The sequence below is a fragment of the Notothenia rossii genome (assembly GCF_949606895.1).
Source record: "Notothenia rossii genome assembly, chromosome: 6".
Taxonomy (NCBI): domain Eukaryota; kingdom Metazoa; phylum Chordata; class Actinopteri; order Perciformes; family Nototheniidae; genus Notothenia; species Notothenia rossii.
The window spans coordinates 53,151,426-53,172,579 of NC_136909.1; the positions used below are offsets into that span (position 1 = coordinate 53,151,426).

The 21,154-nt window shown below is 43.4% G+C and overlaps 1 protein-coding gene across 1 annotated transcript in view; it reads right to left on the reverse strand.

Moving 5' to 3' along the window:
* LOC307044614 (voltage-dependent N-type calcium channel subunit alpha-1B-like) overlaps positions 1–21,154 on the reverse strand; it is a 576,385-nt gene that overhangs the window by 50,547 nt on the left and 504,684 nt on the right. Inside the window, exons 45-48 of the mRNA XM_079689925.1 lie at positions 13,362–13,491; positions 11,123–11,242; positions 8,239–8,277; positions 2,285–2,510 (exon numbers count right to left, since the gene is read on the reverse strand). Coding sequence (XP_079546051.1) covers positions 2,285–2,510; positions 8,239–8,277; positions 11,123–11,242; positions 13,362–13,491 — 515 coding nt within the window. The remainder of the gene's footprint in view (positions 1–2,284; positions 2,511–8,238; positions 8,278–11,122; positions 11,243–13,361; positions 13,492–21,154) is intronic.

A 21,154-nucleotide genomic window follows, 5' to 3' on the forward strand; every position in this document is an offset into this window, starting at 1 on the left:
TATAAAACAGCTGTGGGCAGCAGATACTGTGAGTCACGGACAGGAATCCCTCAATTTAAATAAAATGAGGCCACGCTTTATTAACTCGTGCGCACGCTTTATTAACTCGTGCGAACGAGAAAGTAAAACGTGGCCACGTTTTATTTATTTTTCTCTTTATGAACCCTCCAGGGCTCCGTAGCAGCATAAAATAAGATATATTTTATATTTTTTTCCGTTACAGCAACATAAGACATTGCACATGAATGAGACCAAAATAAAATAAAATCAAAGTAAACATACAATCAAATAAAAAACAATAAAGATACACACATGAACAGTAGAAGATAAAAGATAAACAACATATGCAAACCCGTAGACTTTGCTTCGGTAAAACATGTGGTCCTTTAAATAAGACACTATTGGATTAAAGATGGTGGGTTACTGCAATTAAATAGAATAAGAACAGGATGTGTTTGACCTGTCAGTGATCCTATCTCTAACTCATATTTATACATCAGACTATCATGAGGAACAGAATATGTATTGACAATGCATGTACTACAGGCTACATCTGTAATGAATCCCTAAAGGCACGGGCGGAGCTAGTGGGCTCTGGATGTTTGATGGAAAAGGGCAATAACAAGGCCCTTTTCTATATCTGGGTACTTCTTCCACCTCTGCATGCAATGTGGGACAGTCAGTTTAACCTGTTAACAATTTAACATGAGTTAATATTAATAATAAAAACGTAAAAATACAATACAGGGGGACAGGAATGCCAAACTCACGATGGCAAAAGATTAATCATCTGGGGACCCTGAGTCTCTGTGCTAAATACCCTAGCCAGAGGTGGTAGAAGTACTCCGATCGTGTACTTGTCACGGCTAGGCAAACCAGTATGAACCCAAAAGCACGACTCAACAAACAAAGTACAAATAAAAGTCTTTACTGAAAAAATAGTGACACTGTGAGCTCTCCGTAGAGGTAACAGGTTTCAATAACAAAAAACACTCTTACGAGGAAAAGGTTAACATAGTATCAAAAGTCAAAAAGATAAAGTAAATTCCAAAACCTCGGTTCTTAGCTCTTAGCAGATAACATGGACTTCATGGCAGTCAGGCACATGGGATGAAACGAACTGGCAACAAGACAAGGGAGACAGAAACTATATATAGGCAGGCTAAGGGGGAACAGGTGCAGACAATTAGGGTGGAGTCGACAATCACAGTGGAGGGAAAACACACAAAGGGAGGAAGTGAGGTTATCTGCAACAAGAAGGAAAGGTTACTACAAAATAAAACAGGATACAAGACTGAACCTAAAACATTAATTTAACAGATTTTACGAGATATCACAGTACTTATGTAAAAGAGTAGAAGTACCAGAGTGAAGGAATACTTTGTTACAAGTAAAAGTCCTGAAATCAAAATGTAAGTTAAGTAAAAGTAGAAAAGTATTGGCACCAAAATATAGTTAAAGTACCAAAAGTAAAAGTATTCATTGTGCAGATTGGTCCATTTAGAATAATATATATGATATGTTTTATAATGATTGATCATTAAAGTGTTCTCAAAGCTGGTAAAGGTGCAGCTAGTTTGAATGACTTTGCATACTGCAGGGTAGCTTGTGAATTTACTCAAGGTGGAACTAAAGTCTGATTTAACACTTGATTACATTTCACATCATTCATCCACATCTGTGAAGTAACTAAAGGTATTAAAAACATGTAGTGGAGTAAAAGTACACCATTTACCTCTGAATTGTAGTGGATTAGAAGTACAAAGTAGGAAATAATGAAAATACTCACGCAAAGTACAAGTATCTCAAAATTGTACCCCAGTACAGTACTTGAGTAAATGTACTTAGTTACTTTACATCACTGGTCATAGCAATCCATCACAATGTTAGATGTGTCAGTCTGGATCAAAATGGTGGACTCAGAGATCAACATTCTGATTGTACAGCAGCGCTGCTAGCTTGGCAGCAATGGCAGCATTGGGTTTCTTGCAGTATTACAGTGTATAAAGATCAATATACTGTGGACCTAGTGCCTGCATTTCCTTTTTGGTTTCTATTAGAATACTTTCATAATTATTTTTTAAAATATGTTTTTAATGAAGTAGGTGGACATCTGATTTCTGAAAACAAAAATTGTGTTTGCTCATATATTAAACTAAAACACTAAAGCTGAGCAAAAAGCCTGGAGCCTCTAGTCTGGCTCGGTCCAAATGACATGAAATATGGAAACATTGTGAATGTAAGGTTGTGTCTGTGTGCTGAACTCTCTACCGTGTGCGTTTACCAGCAGAGCCAGGGGGCTGTCCCCCCAGAGGGACATCCAGAGACCTCTGTCTCCTCTCTCTGTCTTTGTCTCTGTCCCTGTCTCTGCGGTGGTGGCAGCGGTGGTGGTGGTGGACCCGGTCCTGGCTGGGTTTTTCTAGGGTGTAGTCCCTCAGGTTGACCTCCTGGGGCCGCTGTGGGGCCACAGTGGAGGCGGAGCGCTTCAAAGGACTGGCATCAGGGACAGACTGAGGGATGGACAGACATTTATAAAATATCACTAAATCAACATTGTCAATACTGAGACTGGTCTGGTAAAAATAACTGTTGTTTCTTCAGTGTGGAAAGTCTGGCAGCAAGATGAAGGGGTGAACATATTGTGATATCTACTCTGCCTGATATAGATTTGTTTAGGTGTTTAAACATCCATAGCTGTACATTGCTTATATTTTGTACTTCTAATCATGTCATGATATAAGACATAATAACTGAAGAAGTCACAGTGCAGGGAGATATAGGGTCTTGTTATCAGACAATGCATCTGAAGTATCTTGTGAAGTCAAACACTCTTGAAAACATCTTATTTTGAATTGGATCTCAGAAGAATCATGTTTTTTTTGACAGGTCACAAGGTTTTTAAGCTACTGTGGTATTTGTAAACGATGGATCATCTTGTTTCACGAAATCAATCTAAATTAAAGCTGCAAGCAGCGTTGAGCAGGTCTTCGACGCTCCGCAGGCTGTTGTCCACACGTCGACGTCAGGCAGATGTCTTGATGAATCGGCCGTTGGCAAACGTGGGAAGTTTCAGTTCGATCGGACAACGTACATGGGAGTTACAGCAGTATCATAAACATTGTGTTTGATGGCGAGCGATCTGTCGCCATGGCAACAGAATTTGATTACATCCCATATTACGCTTAGATGTGTTGAGGGCTGCATCGTTATCAAACCTGTGAAGTTTTGGGCCGTTCGGAGCATGTTAACTGGAGTCATGAGAAAACCGTGTTTCACGGCGACCATTTTGTTACCATAGCAACAACATTTGACGAAATCTCAAAACTGACACATATATGTCTCGAGGGCTTGACCGTTAGCACACATGTGAAAAAAACCCAGGAGTTATAGCAATATCGTGCTTAACGGTGAGGTATGCATTGCCAAGGCAACAGCTTTTGAGGAAAAGTCACTATTGTCATATTGAGGTGTTGAGGGCCGGACCATTAACTGTCATCTGAAGTCTGGTGCCGTTTGGACCATTTTCCATTGAGTTAAGACAACACCATGTTTCATGGCGAGGGATCTGTCGCCATGGCAATGGCACATGATGACACCCCATAATTGACATAGAGCTATTGAGGGCCGGACCAGTAGCCATCATCTGAAGTCTGGTGCCGTTTGGACCATTTTCATTGGAGTAACGTCAACTTCGTGTTTTTTGGGGAGGGATATGTCGCCATGGAAACGGCATATGATGAAACCCCATAATTGGCGTAGAGCTGTTGAGGGCACTACCCATCATATGAAGTCTGTGTCACGCTCCTAAGTTCATGTCACATTTATAGTTTTCTAGGTTTGGGTGTTTTTGCTGGTTTCCATGTCATGTTTTCTCTGGGTTATTGTCTGGTCCTTTTCCCTGTGTTTTTCCTCTTGTCATTAGTTCCCTGGTGTGTCTAGTTATCTGATTGTGTTCACCTGTGGCCCTTGTGTTTCTCCTCCCCTGCCCAGCTGTTTCTTGTCCTGTGATTACCCTTCTGTGTATTTACTCTTGTCTCCTCCTGTGTTCAGTGTTGGTGCTTCTTTTGTGTGTGACCTAGTTCACCTATGTAGTGTTTTGTTTGTTCCAAAGTTTACTCTAGACCTTGAAATAAAGGTATTATCAAATGTTATCTGCGTTTCTGTCCTACCTGCTTCACTCATCGTATCAGAAAGCACCAACCTTGAAATGGGCCCAGCAAATCCGTTCGAACTGGAAGTATTGAACTTTTCCTTGTTTTTGGCTAACTGCTCGGATCGGTGGAAGAGAGCACCCGGAGTTCAGCACGAGAGGCTGTGTTATCGGAGGTGCGCCAGATGGCTAGAGAGAAACCAGGTTTGGTGAAGTTTTTACCTGGCTGGATTTCAAAGATCCTCCCGGTGTGTGATTCCCGGCCTGCTAGCCCCAGGCATGCTAGCTCCCTGTCTCCCAATTCCCAACCTGGTACCATACGCCTCGGTGGGTTCCGTCTGAAGTCAACCCATGCTTCTTCCCCAGTTCCTGCTCCTGTCCAGGAGTCGTATTCCAGAACTCGTTGGGCTTATGGAGGTCCATGGAGTATTCAGGCGGCTGCGAAGAGAAGGAGTCGCAAGGCCAGGCTAGCAGCCCGAGCCCCAGCAGACATGGTTCCGGCTACAGAACCGGCCCACACAGCCATGGTTCCAGCCCCAGTTCTGGCCCCAGCAGCCATGGCTCGGGCTCCAGTACAGGCCCCAGCAGCCATGGTTCCGGTTGCTGAACCGGCCCCAGAAACCATGGTCCCGACTCCAGTTTCGGCTATAGGACTGGCTGTCCGTCCGACGCCAGCTCCCCGTGTCCTGTCGGCATACCGGCCGACTCCAGCACCTCGTCTCCTGTTGGCTGTACGTCCGACGCCAGCTCCCCGTGTCCTGTTGGCTGTCCGTCCGACGCCAGCTCCCCATGTCCTGTCGGCATACCGGCCGACTCCAGCACCTCGTCTCCTGTTGGCTGTCCATCCGACGCCAGCTCCCCGTGTCCTGTTGGCTGTCCGTCCGACGCCAGCTCCCCGTGTCCTGTCGGCATACCGGCCGTCTCCAGCACCTCGTCTCCTGTTGGCTGTCCGTCCGACGCCAGCTCCCCATGTCCTGTCGGCATACCGGCCGACTCCAGCACCTCGTCTCCTGTTGGCTGTCCATCCGACGCCAGCTCCCCGTGTCCTGTTGGCTGTCCGTCCGACGCCAGCTCCCCGTGTCCTGTCGGCATACCGGCCGTCTCCAGCACCTCGTCTCCTGTTGGCTGTCCGTCCGACGCCAGCTCCCCGTGTCCTGTTGGCTGTCCGTCCGACGCCAGCTCCCCGTGTCCTGTCGGCATACCGGCCGACTCCAGCACCTCGTCTCCTGTTGGCTGTCCGTCCGACGCCAGCTCCCCGTCTCCTGTTGGCTGTCCGTCCGACGCCAGCTCCCCGTGTCCTGTCGGCATACCGGCCGACTCCAGCACCTCGTCTCCTGTTGGCTGTCCGTCCGACGCCAGCTCCCCGTGTCCTGTTGGCTGTCCGTTCGACGCCAGCTCCCCGTGTTCTGTTGGCGAACCAACCGTCTCAAGTCCCCTCTCCAGCCCTCTCTCAAGTTCCCTCTCAGGTCCCCTCTCGAGGCTCTTCTCGAGTCCCCTCTAAAGTCTCCTCTCAAGTCTCCTCTCGAGCGACCTCTCGAGTCCCCTCTCGAGTCCCATCTCGTGTCCCCTTTCAAGTCACCTCTCAATTCTCCTCTCAAGTCCCTGCTCAAGTCCCCTCTCCAGTCTCCTCTCAAGTTCCTACCCGAGTCCCCTCTCAAGTCACCTCTCAAGTATCCTCTCGAGTTCCCTCTCAAGTATCCTCCCAAGTCTCCTCTCCAGTCCCCTCTCAAGTCTCCTCTCAAGTTCCTACCCGAGTCCCCTCTCAAGTCACTTCTCAAGTCTCCCCCTCGAGTCCCCTCTCGAGTCCACTCTTGAGTCTCCTCTCGAGTCCCCTCTCGAGTCTCCTCTCAAGTTCGCTCTCAAGCCCTCTGTCAAGTCTCCTCTCGAGCTACCTCTCGAGTCACCTCTCAAGTCATCTCTCAAGTCAACTCTCAAGTTCCCTCTCGAGTCTCCTCTCGATTCCCCTCTCAAGTCCCCTCTCAAGTCTCCGTTCAAGTTCCCGCTCAAGATCCCTCTCAAGTCAACTCTCAAGTCAACTCTCAAGTTCCCTCTCAATTCCCCTCTCAAGCCTCCTCTCGAGTTCCCTCTAAAGCCCTCTCTCGAGTTCCCTCTCGAGTTCCCTCTCGAGTTCCCTCTCGAGTCCTCTCTCGAGTCCTCTCTCGAGTCACCTCTCGAGTCCACTCTCGAGTCACCTCTCAAGTCTCCGTTCATGTTCCCTCTCAAGATCCTTCTCAAGTCATCTATCAAGTCAACTCTCAAGTTTCCTCTCGAGTCTCCACTCAAGTACCTTGTCCTCCATGTCTTGTCCTGTTGGAGGTCCCGCAGACTGCTCTTCTGCCGGGGTTCCTGCCAACCCCATGTCCTGAGCCGTTGGAGGTCCCGCAGACTACTTTTCTGCCGGGGGTCCTGCCAACTCCATGTCTTGTCCCGTTGGAGGTTCCGCAGACTGCTCTTCTGCCGGGGGTCCTGCCAGCCCCATGTCCTGGGCCGTTGGAGGTTCCGCCGACTGCTCTCCTGCCGGCCCTGTGTCCTCTTCCGTGGGGGATCTTGCCGACACCGGCTCCTGCCCGGCCTCCGGAGCTGTCCGGTCTTCGCCCTCGAGCCCGGTCCCCTGAGTTCGCCCGCGGTGGTCTTCACCCCTCCTCGAACTTTGCCTTGCCCCCGGGCCGTCCGCCCGAGACCCCCTCCTCGAACTCTGCCTTGCCCCCGGGCCGTCCGCCCGAGTTCCCCTTTTTGGACTCTGCCTTGCCCCCGGGCCGTCCGCCCGAATTCCCCACTTTGGTCTCTGCCTTGACCCTGCGCCGACCGCCCGAGACCCGTCCTCCAGACCCCCTCCACCCACCCTGCTTGACTTTGTTTTTTTGGGACGTCTGGAATCCGTCCCTTGAGGGGGGGGTTATGTCACGCTCCTAAGTTCATGTCACGTTTATAGTTTTGTAGGTTTGGGTGTTTTTGCCGGTTTCCATGTCATGTTTTCTCTGGGTTATTGTCTGGTCCTTTTCCCTGTGTTTTTCCTCTTGTCATTAGTTCCCTGGTGTGTCTAGTAATCTGATTGTGTTCACCTATGGCCCTTGTGTTTCTCCTCCCCTGCCCAGCTGTTTCTTGTCCTGTAATTACCCTTCTGTGTATTTGGTTTTGTCTCCTCCTGTGTTCAGTGTTGGTGCTTCTTTTGTGTGTGACTTAGTTCACCGGAGAGTGTTCTGTCTGTTCCAAGTTTATGTTAGACCTTGAAATAAAGGTTATATCAAGTGTTATCTGCGTTTGGGTCCTACCTGCTTCACTCACCGTATCAGTCTGGTGTCGTTTAGCCATTTTTCCATTGAGTTAGGACAACACCGTGTTTCATGGCGAGGGATCTGTCACCATGGCAACGGCATATGATGACATCCCCTAATTGACATAGAGCTGTTGAGGGCCTGACCATTAATGATAGTCTGAAGTCTGGTGCAGTTTGGACCATTTTCATAGGAGTAACGGCAACATCGTGTTTATTGGCGAGGGATGCGTTATGTTTCGCAGGTTTATCGCTCGCTGCACGAGCGATTGCAATAGGGTCTTCGCCGACCTCAGGTCTCAGACCCTAATAAAATATGTATTTTTGTTAAATCTTTACGCCATTTTATTTTGTACTGTTCTTGGGTCCAACTCCCTGTCAAACCCTGATGGTATGTTTGTTCCTATCTTAGCATTATATAACTCTATACTCCATTCTCTATTATACTTTATCTTCAATTGTTTGTGATGCTGTAATATCCAAACTCAATAAAGGTTGTTGTGTTTCAAAATGTTTTGGGATGTTCTATTAGCATCTAAACAATGTAACACTTGTTTATTTCTGATTATTCTGTTATTTAAGCACCTGAAGTTTTCAATCGGAGGGGATTTTAAGTTGGCGGCATAGACAACTCCAGCTCAAGATTCTCAATTAGCTGGCCCGCAGTCATGGGGGGACATTAACGCATGAGCTGACGTTTGCATCTCACATTGAAACCGTCCTGCTGTTGTGGATTTAAGAGTTCACCTAGCCCCACCAGATAAATCGCTACAAATTCAAAGTGTGTGGCATGTGTGTGATGGTGTGTACATACAGCCAGTTGGATCCCTGGAGAATGGCGTGAGTGGCTCCGCTGTCAGGAGAAGAGAGATACAGTCCAGACATAGACAAAGAGAGAATGTAAGGAACAAGTGGAGGAACATTAGGCAGGATCAACAACAGCTACATTTAGCTGTGTCAGAAATATTCAAATCCTTTACAGAAAGCCACTTTGTATTGAGTTATTAAGCAAATGATAGTTTTTTGGGGGGGAAAGATTTTGAGTTGGTACAGGAGGTATTTAAGAATCATTGTCTATTATTATGTTTTTGATGATACAAGCATTGTTGTGTGCCAGTCAGAGATTTACTATAGCCCACACAAAGTGGCATTCAGTATTAGTTCATTATCTAAACATATTTTTATTTCACAGTACAGTGTTCATAAATCATTCTTCAAATAAAGGTCCTGCATTTATAGCAGCAAAATGTACTTGTATGTAGCAAATAGTACATTAACTGTGCATGTGTTTTAAACACCCCATTGTCTTTAGACTGTTTGATTATTGATAAGTAAACATGTAAGTAAGCAGAATATCCATTCAGATGAATGAGTGCAAGAGCATTATATTATTAACATTCCCCCCCCTGGATCTTCGTGATCCAGGGAGCTCTGTTAGGGTCCCCCAGGGCATGTGAGTGGGCCAAAAAGGAGAACAGTACTTTTCCCCAAACAGACAAACCAGCAGCCAGCGAGCGCCTGGGGTCAGGCAGTGCCATGCTGAGCAGAGTTAGTGAGGCAGGTTGAGCAGGACTAAATACATATGGTCAGGCCCACCGCATCGATTTGGGTCTGAAACCAAACACTTAGAGCGGGGCTGGACATTCTGGAGTTGCCCAGGGTTAAAGTACGGGCTGGGGCATACTCAAAAGCACCATTGTGTTAGATTTCTCTCTGGAGATGGAGAGGAACACCTTTATGCAATGAAGAGTCATTGAGGCGAACCCCACTGCAGTCAGCGTGTCATTGTGTCCCTGGGCAAGACACTTCACCCCAAATTGCTCCTGTGGGGATTGTCCACAGTATTGAGTATGTAGTGGCCAGGGTTAGGATCGGAATCCGTTAGGGGGAGCAGCCCCTGATAATTCAAATGGGGATCTGTATATACTGTTTTAAACAGGTAGGTGAATGTTCCTCATCAGCGGCTGAAAGAACTGATTGTGGACTCTAATGTTTGTGCACCATCACTTTCAACAAAGCAGGAGGAAAACTGAGGGTCTCTCTGAGGTTTAAGCATATTAGCCCCACACAAATAAGAAATTGGGACTACACGGTGCAGTTCCCATCAAACTCCTGAAATAGGAAGTTTCTGGCAATAATTGAATTAGCGTGAGGATTTCCTGCCTGCTATTCTAAAAGGTGAGAAACACAAGATAGCCAGTCAACAAGGCCACCTTCCGCCCTGCCTCCTTACATCCTTTATTAATCCCCTCTCCAGACTGCCTTTCCTCTACGGTAACCAAATTACCCTGTGCCTCTCCCAGTGAATCTTGGGCCTAAAGCCATTTGGAGCCCCGATCATCATTTTGGTTGTCAGCAGGAGAAAGAAGATACTGGAAAAATGGCTGGCGGCCTGCCAGGATCTAATCAGATTACTTTTCCTCTGCAGAGAGACAGAGGGCTCTTCCAATTGGGCTGTGAAAGGAAAGGACCTTGAATTCATGAATCAATCAATATCACCCAGGAAATGAGGAGCTTATTTTGTTTCAAAGGATCTAGTAAAATAATGATGTAGATTTGTCAGCCATAACCTTATAAATAGTAAGTCCCAGATCATATGTGTTTTGTTTTTTAAATAGCTCTTTGACAGTTGTTATGATGTCACCCAAGCGTTAGTATGTTTGTGTTTGCAAGGTGAAATCAGAGTTGTGAGTGTGGTGCAGTGATAATTGTTAAATAAAATTATGAACAAAAATACACACAAAACAAGACTGAAAATTGATAAAATATTTAAAAAGACAAGGAAATATATTTCAAGCTTTAGTCAATCAACCCTAAAACAGAAGGTAAATATCGATGAATGGACAAACTAATAACTGGTTCAATGCTTCAATGTTTTATTGAGTTTCCTAAATGTATGTGTGAAAATGTTAGGCTCCTTATGAGTACAACTGTACCCCCTCCTGCTGAAGTCCTCAGTTTCATTTATCTGCATGACCTGTTCCACTATAGAGCAGCATCTCACACTCTGGGATGATTCACTGTGTCTGAGTGAACCATCACAGTCTGCTAATAAAGAGACACGCTGCCTTTTCTACAAAAACATTAAGTGTCATCAATGTCGCATCAAAAATTAGACTAAAACTAATAAAATATAGAAACTTCAAGCGTGTTTGGTGCTCTAGCATTGCATGTAGGCTGGCTTCATAGAAATCCATGCCAGGACTACAAAATAAAAAACTGTAAATTCATGAGAAATGTATTTCTCACTGAACTGCATGTGTTGGGTCTTGGCCGCTTCTTTTTTTCATTGGGCTCTCCTAAGCCTGGTTCCGCCTATCCATGCCTAACCATACATCCACTCTTACCCCTAATTTACAGATAATATTAGCACATTTTAATGCACTTCTCCGCAGCATGAACTACAGTGGTGTTACAATCAACACCATCCCAGGAGGAACTCTTACCTGCGGACGCCGAACTAGACCAAGGCTTATGTAAATGTTTTTTTAAATGTTTTTTGCGTGGAAATATATTGAAATCCTTAATCTTTCTACGGACCCCCTGCAATAACCTTTAGTACCCTTAGGAGTACCCGTACCCTCGGTTGGTAAAAAATAACGATATGTTCGGATAATGAGCCATATAATAATGAAAATCATAATAATATTACAATATATCGGCCCTTAAAATGGCCGCAGCTGTAGGAGAGGAGTTACCTGCAGCTCAGCGTTGAGTCGAGGCATGGAGGCAGCTCGGGCCTGGGTCTCCAGACCGGAGCCAGGCACTGGGAGGGTACTGCTGGCACTGGTCTCCATCTTCCTCATCTCCACAGACTCCTGAGCGTGCACACACACAACTCTATTAGCATCATTCGGTGTGTGGTGGCTAGATTTCCTTTTTATTCCACTTTAAGAACAGTATGATTGTGCTGACAAATACATGCTGGTCACCCTGCCAACTCAATTCATACCTTACATTTTCTAATTAAAGTCTGTATTAAAAAATGTTCTTAAATAACAGTCACCGCCAGCAAATAAAGCCTGGGTAATGGCTCATTTGGTACATTCTGTATAATGCACGTTTCACAATGCTCTTTGTACCAATCTCACAAAAGAGACATTTTATACCAGGGGTTTCACAGAATCATGGTTCAGTTACAGTCGTCACGGTGGCACGGTTACTGCCGTCAAACAGACAGGTGGCTGATAGCGCAGCAGCAATGAATGCCACACTTCATACCGGAGGTGGGACCAAGTCATTGTTTTGCAAGTCCGAGTCAAGTCTCTCAAGTCTTTGCGCTCAACGTTTTTTTTGCTATTTTAAGATGGATCACTAAGGTAAGGCTACCGTAACGGTTTGATTCAGAAGGAGTTTAATATATAAGATCACTGATGTTGAGGTAACCAGAATGTTTATTTCCACTGTGTACAACATGTTATAAGGGACTCACAATCTATCTTTATGCAAGGGATAATGTGCAGCGAGGCGGTCTCTAAGGGGAAAAGAACACCTGAATCTAGATCCCTCTGCAGGTGGTACTTTAAGTATATTTTGATGCTAATGCTTTTGTACTTTTACTTGTAACATTTTGAATGCAGGACTTTTTATTGTAACTGAGTATTCCTACACTCTGGTGCTTGTACTCAAGTACAAGATCTGAACTTCTCCAACCTCTGACAATAAATCCTGAGTGGTTACCAAACAAAACCTGCTCTGAAGGTTATTTTCATTTTACAAATCCTGCACTCAGCTTTGCTTTCTCCAATATCATTGAAATGGAGCGCCTGCCCCCCACCCTTCTTTCACATAATGGTATGATCCTCATGTGTCCTCGCATATGATTGGCCGCATGTTGGCCCAGCTAAATAAAGACCCGCCCCTGCCTGCATCTCCCCGACGGGAGTCTGCTCTTCTAGCTGCATCTCGCGATCGGCGTGTTGGAGACCTCTGAATTAAATTATCAAGTCACCTCAAGTCAGAAGGCTCAAGTCCAAGTCAAGTCCCGAGTCATTGGTGTTCAAGTCAAAGTCGAGTCACACCAATCTGCTGCCCTCACTTCTTCGATTTAACACTGAAAGGGTGAATGAAAACTGCAGATGGTTCAAAAAGCAAGCCAGGCCTTTAAAGTGTTCTAACAATGAACACATGTGATATGCAGGGTGGGAAGGTTACTTTAAAAATGTAATCCATTACAATAAATAGTTACATGTCAAAAAGTGTAAACAGTAATGTAATCAAATTACTTTCTGTTACTTTTATGTTACCCTAATATCTAATGCAATGCAAATAAAAACAAGAGAAAATAAATAACAATTAGATGTTTTTACTTAAGTTTATGTAACAACCTTAGAAAAGAAGAAACCAAGATATTTCATATCAAAAACTGGAGTAACAGTAATAGTTTACAAATGCTGTTTAAGCTTAATACATGAATCAGAAGCAAAGACTGTGTTTGTGTTTAATTAATCAGATGTCCACTGCAATAACATTTTGTATCCTTATGTTTTGTAATCTGGTAACATGTAATCTCTTACAGCCCCTGTTAATATGTAATAACAAATATGATAACACATAAGTAACACATATGTAACACATATGTAAGACAGTGATATGAGAATAAAAAGTTCAGATTCAGATCTGGTTTGCTTTACAGTTGAGGACAATGAGGGACTTGGTCACAATTGGAGATGCACAGAATGCACAAAACATGTTGTCAGTGCTATTTGTCATGTTTCAAATACAGTCCTTTACATGACTTACACATCAGTAAAGAGTTGTTTCTAACTGTGTACTTTAAAGATGTTTACACATAGATAAATGTAATTACATTTTTGAAACAGAATGATTTCCTTTGTCATGATTGCACGTACCATGACACTCACCTAGCCACAGACATTTATATACATTTAAAATACAGGTTCCCACACGCAGCATTTGAATATGAGTCTGCAGTACCTGAATGAGGGGAGGGGCCGGTGTGTCCTCTGAGGGGCCCCGGGACATGGTCCTCTTAGTCTTAGATCGGGACGCTTCCTTTGGCTTTTCCATCACCCAGGAGGATGATGCCTTTATGCTGTGCTCATGCCTGCATGATGTCACAGTTCAGCATAATAATAAAGTACTGTAGAAACACTGTATACAAAGTGTATGTACACAGTGTGTGTGCAGTCATTGCTTTGGGTGGCAGTGGTGTGATAATGAGCAATCCACTGAGTTTTTAGACTTTTTGTTGCAGTGAGGGGATTTTGTTGTTTTAAATTCCCAAGCAGAATTTAGAACAAGGACATTTAAAGTAAATATAGAATAAACGTTTACAAATATTAAGATATATAGATTTTCACATTATCACAAGAAAACAATTGAGCACATAGTCAGGTTCATTATAACTTGATGTTAACTTTCGTGGGATTTTTGTGGGGATTTGCTAAACCATACATTTTTGGAAAGGGTATTGTATAAGGATTCAGAAAATCCATGTTTCCATTTGCCCAGATGTTTATATGGCGGCCATATTGGAATTTCAAAAATGGCCGCCATAAAATTTAGGTTTTGTAATATCTCGGCTTCTAAATAAGCTGGAACATAGATTTTAACTTCTAAACCTCCATTTTCAGGGTCAAGGAATCCAATGGTGGTAGTTACAAAGGTACTACATTTGACAACATTAACCCTTCGATGCATGATAGATAGAGCTTTATTGTCTCCCTTAGGAGAAATTTGTCTTGGGCATCGAGAAAATAAACATAAAACATAAAACATTCAGGTCAATCAGTCATAGATACAGAACAGAGATCACATATCAAATGGCAAAGAAACAAACAAGAAACATACAGGTACAGTACTTTCCCAATTGCACATACATAATCATATTGCACTTTCCCTATTGCACATACATCACATATTGCACTTTTCCCTATTGTATTATACATAAATCAAATATTGCACGTTCCCTACTGTATTCATACACAATCAATATTGCACTTTCCCTATTGCACCTATGCATAGTGTCCGTCAAATTGCACACATCCCTATTGTGTCCATACCTATTTACACATAATGCTCTTCCCCTATTTAACCTTCTTGATTGCACAAACTACACTGTAAACATTGCCCTCCCAACAACTCCTAACACAGCATAATCACAATTATTTCTGACTGTTCAGCAGCTTGATTGACAGTGGAACAAAGGAAAACTTATACCTGTTCAATCTACAGTTTGGTAATCTATACCTTCTGCCCGAGGGCAGCAACTCAAACTCTCTATACAGGATGTGTTTGGGGTCGCATGTGATTTTACGGCCTTGCTTTCTCACCATCTCCTCAAATATCTCCTGAAGAAAGGATGGTGGAAGTATGCCAATTATTTTTCCAGCCCTTTTTATCAAGCTTTGGAGTTGTGATTTAGATTTCACTGACAAGTTACCAAACCATGTTGTGATGCCATAACGAATAATAGACTCAAGTCGGTCGAAAATGACCTGTGCAAAGTTATTTTAAGTGTACAAAAACAAATTGATTTGATTATTTTTCATCAAATACTCTAGAATAGACCATTATCAGAAGATAATGGTCTATTCTAGAGTATTTGATGAAAAATAGATAAATATAAAATATCTATAAATTAAATTCAGACAAAAAAATTAATAATCTTATGCGAGGCCCTCTGCGACCACAGTCTTTCGTATCCTATGGCAACGGCCCTGTTCTTCAGACTTCTGATATTCTCCTGATGTTTTTTGTGGACCACACATAGCCTACTATATGAGAAGTGTCATCCCTCAAGGTTATTTTACACAGTTTGACATCAGCAAGGGGATCTCATAATCCTATCAGCTGACACATCTAGGATGGGTTGTTGCATCTGCATTATCCAGAATGAAAGCGGGAGAAACTTCCAGCAATATTGCAGGTTGGGCAGGATACAACTCACTGTTGTCTGAAAGCCTTCCCTTGACACAGGTTGGAGCTTTGCCACTATTGCCAGAGGTGGCACACGAGTGTTCAACTCTGTTGACTGTGATCATGCAAGCAAATCAGCTGAGAAAGTTGGCAGTTGGGGAAGATCACCCCACCGTCATTACCTTTGACATGGCCCTCTATGAGAAGGTGGTGCAGCTCTTAGATGCCAGACCTGACCTGAAACAGATGGTTGTTCCCAGACTGGGTGAGTTGCATGTCGTCATGGCTGCCCTCAGAGTTCTTGGTCCCTCCATGGAGAACTTGGGTATAGATAATGCCTGGATGGAAGCAGATGTGTATGGTCCTGCCACAACAAGGCAAATCCTGAAATGCACACACTACAAGGGAGCTCTCCATGCCCACATCTACTCGTATGTAGCACTCTATGAAATGGCTCTGGAGGAGTTCTTCAAGGACAACCCATAACTGAAATATGTGTGCCTGAAGGCAACAGCGGGACTATAAGCTGCCTGCTCGGAGGGTAAAGACATCAAGGCTGAACCTGTGAAGCAAGTCAACAGGACCCTCCTGGAAGCCACTGCTGAAGTCATCACAGCATTCCAAGAATGGGAGGAACAAAAATATCCCAGCATGCAATATTCAAGGTCATGATGAGCTACCTACATTGGGTGGAAACAATCCTGTTCTTCGTAGCAGCAACTCGGAATGCTGACCTTGAACTCCATCTGCAGGCTGGAGAAGCACTGAGCAAGCTGTTCTTTGCCATGGATCGCATCAAGTCCAAGAGACTCTGGCCAAGATACATTGCAGACATGCATGACTTGAGGATCAATCACCCTTAGACCTGGGAGGACCTACACGCAAGTAATATATCTGTCACCAAGAGTATCATTCCCTTTGTGTCTGTTGGGGCAGACCACAAATGCGAACATCTGAAAAAGCTGATGAAGATTCACTCTGGGATTATTGGCATCTCTAACAATGCCAATGTCAGACAGAGATTTTTCATGGTCACACCAGAACTTTCACGTCTGTCGAAAGAGTTCAAGAGTCAATTTGACATGGAAGCTGACCGAACCACAGAGCACCATGAGCTTGGGCCAAGTGCAGTCAAGAGGGTACATGGTACAATCGACAAGATCAAGGCAGCCATACTCAGTCCTGGAAACCCCTTTACCACTGAAGGTGACAAGCTGTACAATGTAATCAGACTTGCCTACATCCCAAATGAGTAGGTACCACAGATCTTGAATGCTGATGTCACTGGCCAGAAGTTGTATGAAGACTACATGTCAGAGCGGATCAATGGAGATGTCAGCCTCTGGGCCGCTGTGAAGAAAGTGAAGAATAAGATGTTCCTGTCTGGGAACAAGAAGATTACATTGAAACTCAGAGACAATACTGTGGATCTGAAGGAGACCAAGGACCTGTTTGCAAGGCTGATGGTACTTGCCAGGTCAAACCGAGACATCAACCAGAAAGAGGCAATAGGAAACTACGAATTTGCTCTAACACCAAGGGCACTGTTCGCTTCTAATGGACCAATACTGCCATGCCATGTCAAGTCCAAGTTAATCAATCTCCTTGAGAAGCTGACAAGAGAAGATGTGCCCCATGAAGACCATCAGCTGCCTCAAGCTGGAAGTACCACCCACCAAGATGCAATGGATACAGGATTCACAGACACCACATCTACTGATCAGCCAAGTCGATGGATAGCACTGGTGGACGGCATGGTGCTTCTGCAGAGGCTGAGCAAAAAACCAGCCACTGTAGTGACAGTCAAGGATCTGAGTGGCTGCTTCAATGACAGACTGATTTCACTAACAAGAGATTATGATGAAATCATCCTTGTGTTCAACACATACAGGACAGATTCTCTGAAGAGTGCAACCAGAGATAAACGAAGACAAGGAAAAGCTATCCAGTACCAAGTCAGAGATGACACCAACATCAAACACATCCCACTGAGCAGGTTCCTCTCTCATGACCAGACGAAGGCCGATCTGGCTGACTATCTTGCAGCCAAAATTCTAGAATACAACAGGGGATCCTCCAAGCTGATCATCACTTCAGCTTCTGGGAACACTAGGAGCAACAAAGACCTGCTCTTTGAAGAAAATAATCATGAAGAAGCAGACACACTGCTGGCATTACACCGAAACCCAGCTGATGCACAGTTGATGTTCTTCTCACCAAATACAGACATTCTAGTGCTAGTCACAGCAAACTATGATCTCTTGCTGAAGAACACATCGATTTCGATCCCCTCTGGTGTTGTGCAGATTGAACCACTGTGCACTGTAAAAACTGTTGCTTTGGTAAAACTTTAAAAATATGTGTCAAGTGATTCCAAGCAATTTTAAGAGTTTATTCATCCTTTGCATTTTTTGAGTTGGTGAAACGTACTTTTTTTTAGTTTTCCTCTCCTCAAGAATGTGTTACTTTGCTAAAACTTAAAAAAATATGTGTCAAGTGGTTCCAAGCAATTATAGGAGTTGGGTAAACTCACTAATGTTATTTTTTCTGCATATGAAAAGATGAGATGAGCCTACAATTAAAAGCCCAGATATTAAGTGTAACCAATGCAAATAACAATCTGCTAAGAACCACACGAGAATAAAGTAAATTATAAAACACAATTGAGTTGCCGGAACCTATATACGACAAACTCTTCCTGATTTCAACCAATCCTTTAAATATTTGATAGCAGTAGTAATACTGATCCTGTTTCCATCAAAAAAATGACAGGTGCTGTGACAGGTCACACCTGCTACTACTTATAAAGTGACAGGTGCTGGGACAGGCCACACCGGCTACTACTTATGCAAACTGTTGCTTTGTTAAAACTTAAAAAATATGTGTCAAAATATGTGTCAAGTGGTTGACACATATGACCCCCCATTGTATACTAATGACCCCGCTATGACCCCCTTTGTATATTAATGACCCCATTATGACCCCCTTTGTTTGGCTAATGACCCCCGTTATGACCCCCTTTGTATGTTAATGACCCTTTGTGACCCCCTTTGTAATCCTAACCCTAACCCTAGCCCTTCCTCCCTCCTTCCTTTTCGCTGTGATGTCAGTAGATAGAGGGGTGAAGTTAGTTTTAAAAAAAGTAAAATGGAGATGTTTGGGGTTATGTGTTCAACTATATGGCGAATGAACTGCATTTCTACAATCTGAAGAATGGAGAAACGTATGGACCCCGCAGTGTTAAAGTACCTTTTTAGTTATTTTCAGCTACCAAGATACTTTTTTTAAATACACTTTAGTAGTTATATTCATCCCGCATTCGTCTCATTAGTATGCATAAAAAAGTGACAGGTCACACCTCCCCCAATTATGCAAATAAGCTAAGTCCCGCCTCCCATTTGGTTGAGGTGTGATATCCCAAATAGGTGTGATATCCCGAGTAGGTGTAAGATCCGTCGATAGTAGGGGGTGATGTGTATTCACAGGTGTGAAAAAGCCCCCACAGTAGCGCCTTATGGCGTAAAAAAAAAATGCTGTTTCCATCACATTAGTATGCATAAAAAGTGACAGGTGGGCCCGCCCCCAAGGTTGTGTGTGTGTGTGTGTGTGTGTGTGTGTGTGTGTGTGTGTGTATGTGTGTGTGTGTGTGTGTGTGTGTGTGTGTGTGTGTGTGTGTTTGTGTGTGTGTGGGGACCTTCACTGCTGTCCCCCCATGGAGCTACAGGTGCCTGTTATACTCTTAAGCGGAAAGTACAGAAAAGCAGACAGGGGGGTTGCGAGGTGACTATGTATTAGAGAGCCTGAGGAGACACATTTTACCGCCCATGCCTGACTGTTTATCTGTGCATTTCCAACTGTACACAATACAACACAAAAATGCCCAGTGCTGCTAAGAAATAAGTTCAGAAAGCTCTGACTCCAGTGGAACACTGTTAGAGTCAAAAGTAACTCTCAATGTATTCAGACAGAGTATGCAGTTTCGGGCTGATCAGGACAAAGAAAGCACCTTTTGCCTTCCTAGTCAAAAGTGTTGATTAAGTTAGTCTGCACACACTCCCTTACTGTCACCCTTACCTCTTCCTATGGCTGTCAGGCCTTTTGGTGTGTGTGTGTGTGTGTGTGTGTGTGTGTGTGTGTGTGTGTGTGTGTGTGTGTGTGTGTGTGTGTGTGTGTGTGTGTGTGTGTGTGTGTGTGTGACTGTGTGATCCTGTCCTCCTCCCCCCTTCCTGCCAGCTTATCAGTAGACAGAGGGGGATGGAATTTAAAAACAGTTACCTTACACTTGTATTGTTCTCTCTAAAACACAGTGACACTGTCTCCCCCCTTCCTGCCATCTCTCTCTGTTTTTTTGTTGTTGTAATACCAGTAGACAGAGTGGTGGAATTAGTTTAAAACAGTCACCAAGTGTGTCTCAGTTCAGGAAAGTCTGAACAAAATACGAATTGGAATATTAGAGAGGATTAACTCTTTTGGTGGAACCCCATATGATTAATTCCCTGTGGAAAGTGAGTATATATGTATTTAAAACTGTATGTGTTTGTATCTAGCTTATTTTTAAAATCAAATATGTTTTTCTTCGTCCCCCTGTAACGCCCCCCTTCAACAGGTCTGATGCTAACCCCCCAACACAACTAAGGAACTCGTTTTATGTTAATGGCCAGGCAGATTTAGGCTTTTCTCTCCTGCCAAGATACTTTTAGACACACTTTGAGGTATGCAAAACCTTAAAACTAGAAAATGAAGTACATTGTCAGATTATATTTTTTCTTAAAGACTGTTTATTGTAAAATGTTTATTTATATAGCACCTTTCAACGCAAGGCAATTCAAAGTGCTTTACAAACATTAAAGACATTAAGAAAATGGCATTTAAAAACAGTCATTAAAAAGCAAAGGTAATAAAATAAGCATTAAAAGACAAAATACATGAATAAAAGTTACAGTGCAGTGTAAGATATAAATAGTTCAATTAATAGCAGCGGTAAAAAGAAAAGTCTTCAGCCTGGATTTAAAAGTAGTAAGTGTTGCAGCGGACCTGCAGGTTTCCAGATATTTGTAGCATAATAACTGAACGCTGTTTTTCCATGTTTAGTTCTGACTGGGGACAGAAAGCAGACCATTCCCTGAAGACCCGAGAGATCTGTATGGTTCATACTGTAGCAGTAGCTTAGACATTTATTTTGGCCCTAAACCATTCAAAGCTTTATAAACCAGCAGCAGTATTTTTAAATCAAGTCTTTAAGGTAACGGAGTAAACCACCGGTTGTTATTTAGTGACATTAGGCAGATTTTTTATTTTTTTTTCTCTTTTCTTGTGTTACTAAGATACTTTTAGATACACTTTGATGTATGCAACACTTAATAACTGGCAGAATATGAATTATTTTGGAAGGAATTTGTTTTCTTTTTAATGGCCTAGGCAGATTTTGGCTTTTTTCTCTTGCCAAGATACTTTTAGACACACTTTGAGGTATGCAAAACCTTAAAACTAGAAAATGAAGTACATTGTCTGATTAGATTTTTTCTTAAAGACTGTTTTGCTAAAAGGTAAGTTTGTGATTTTTAGCAGTTTTTTTTTTTTACTGACACTCGGGCAGATTTTGTGTGTAATTCTCTCACAAAGGATACACTTTTTATGTATGCAAAACCTTAAACATGAATACATTTTTCTTTAAAGGTACTTTTGATTTTAACGCTATTTCAATGGAACATTCCAGTTTTTGTTGACACCAATGCTTTTTTCTCTTTTCTCGTGTTACTAGGATACTTTTAGACACACTTTGATGTATGCAACACTTAACAACTGGTAGAATATGAAGTAATTTGTAAGGAATTCGGTTTCTTTTTAAT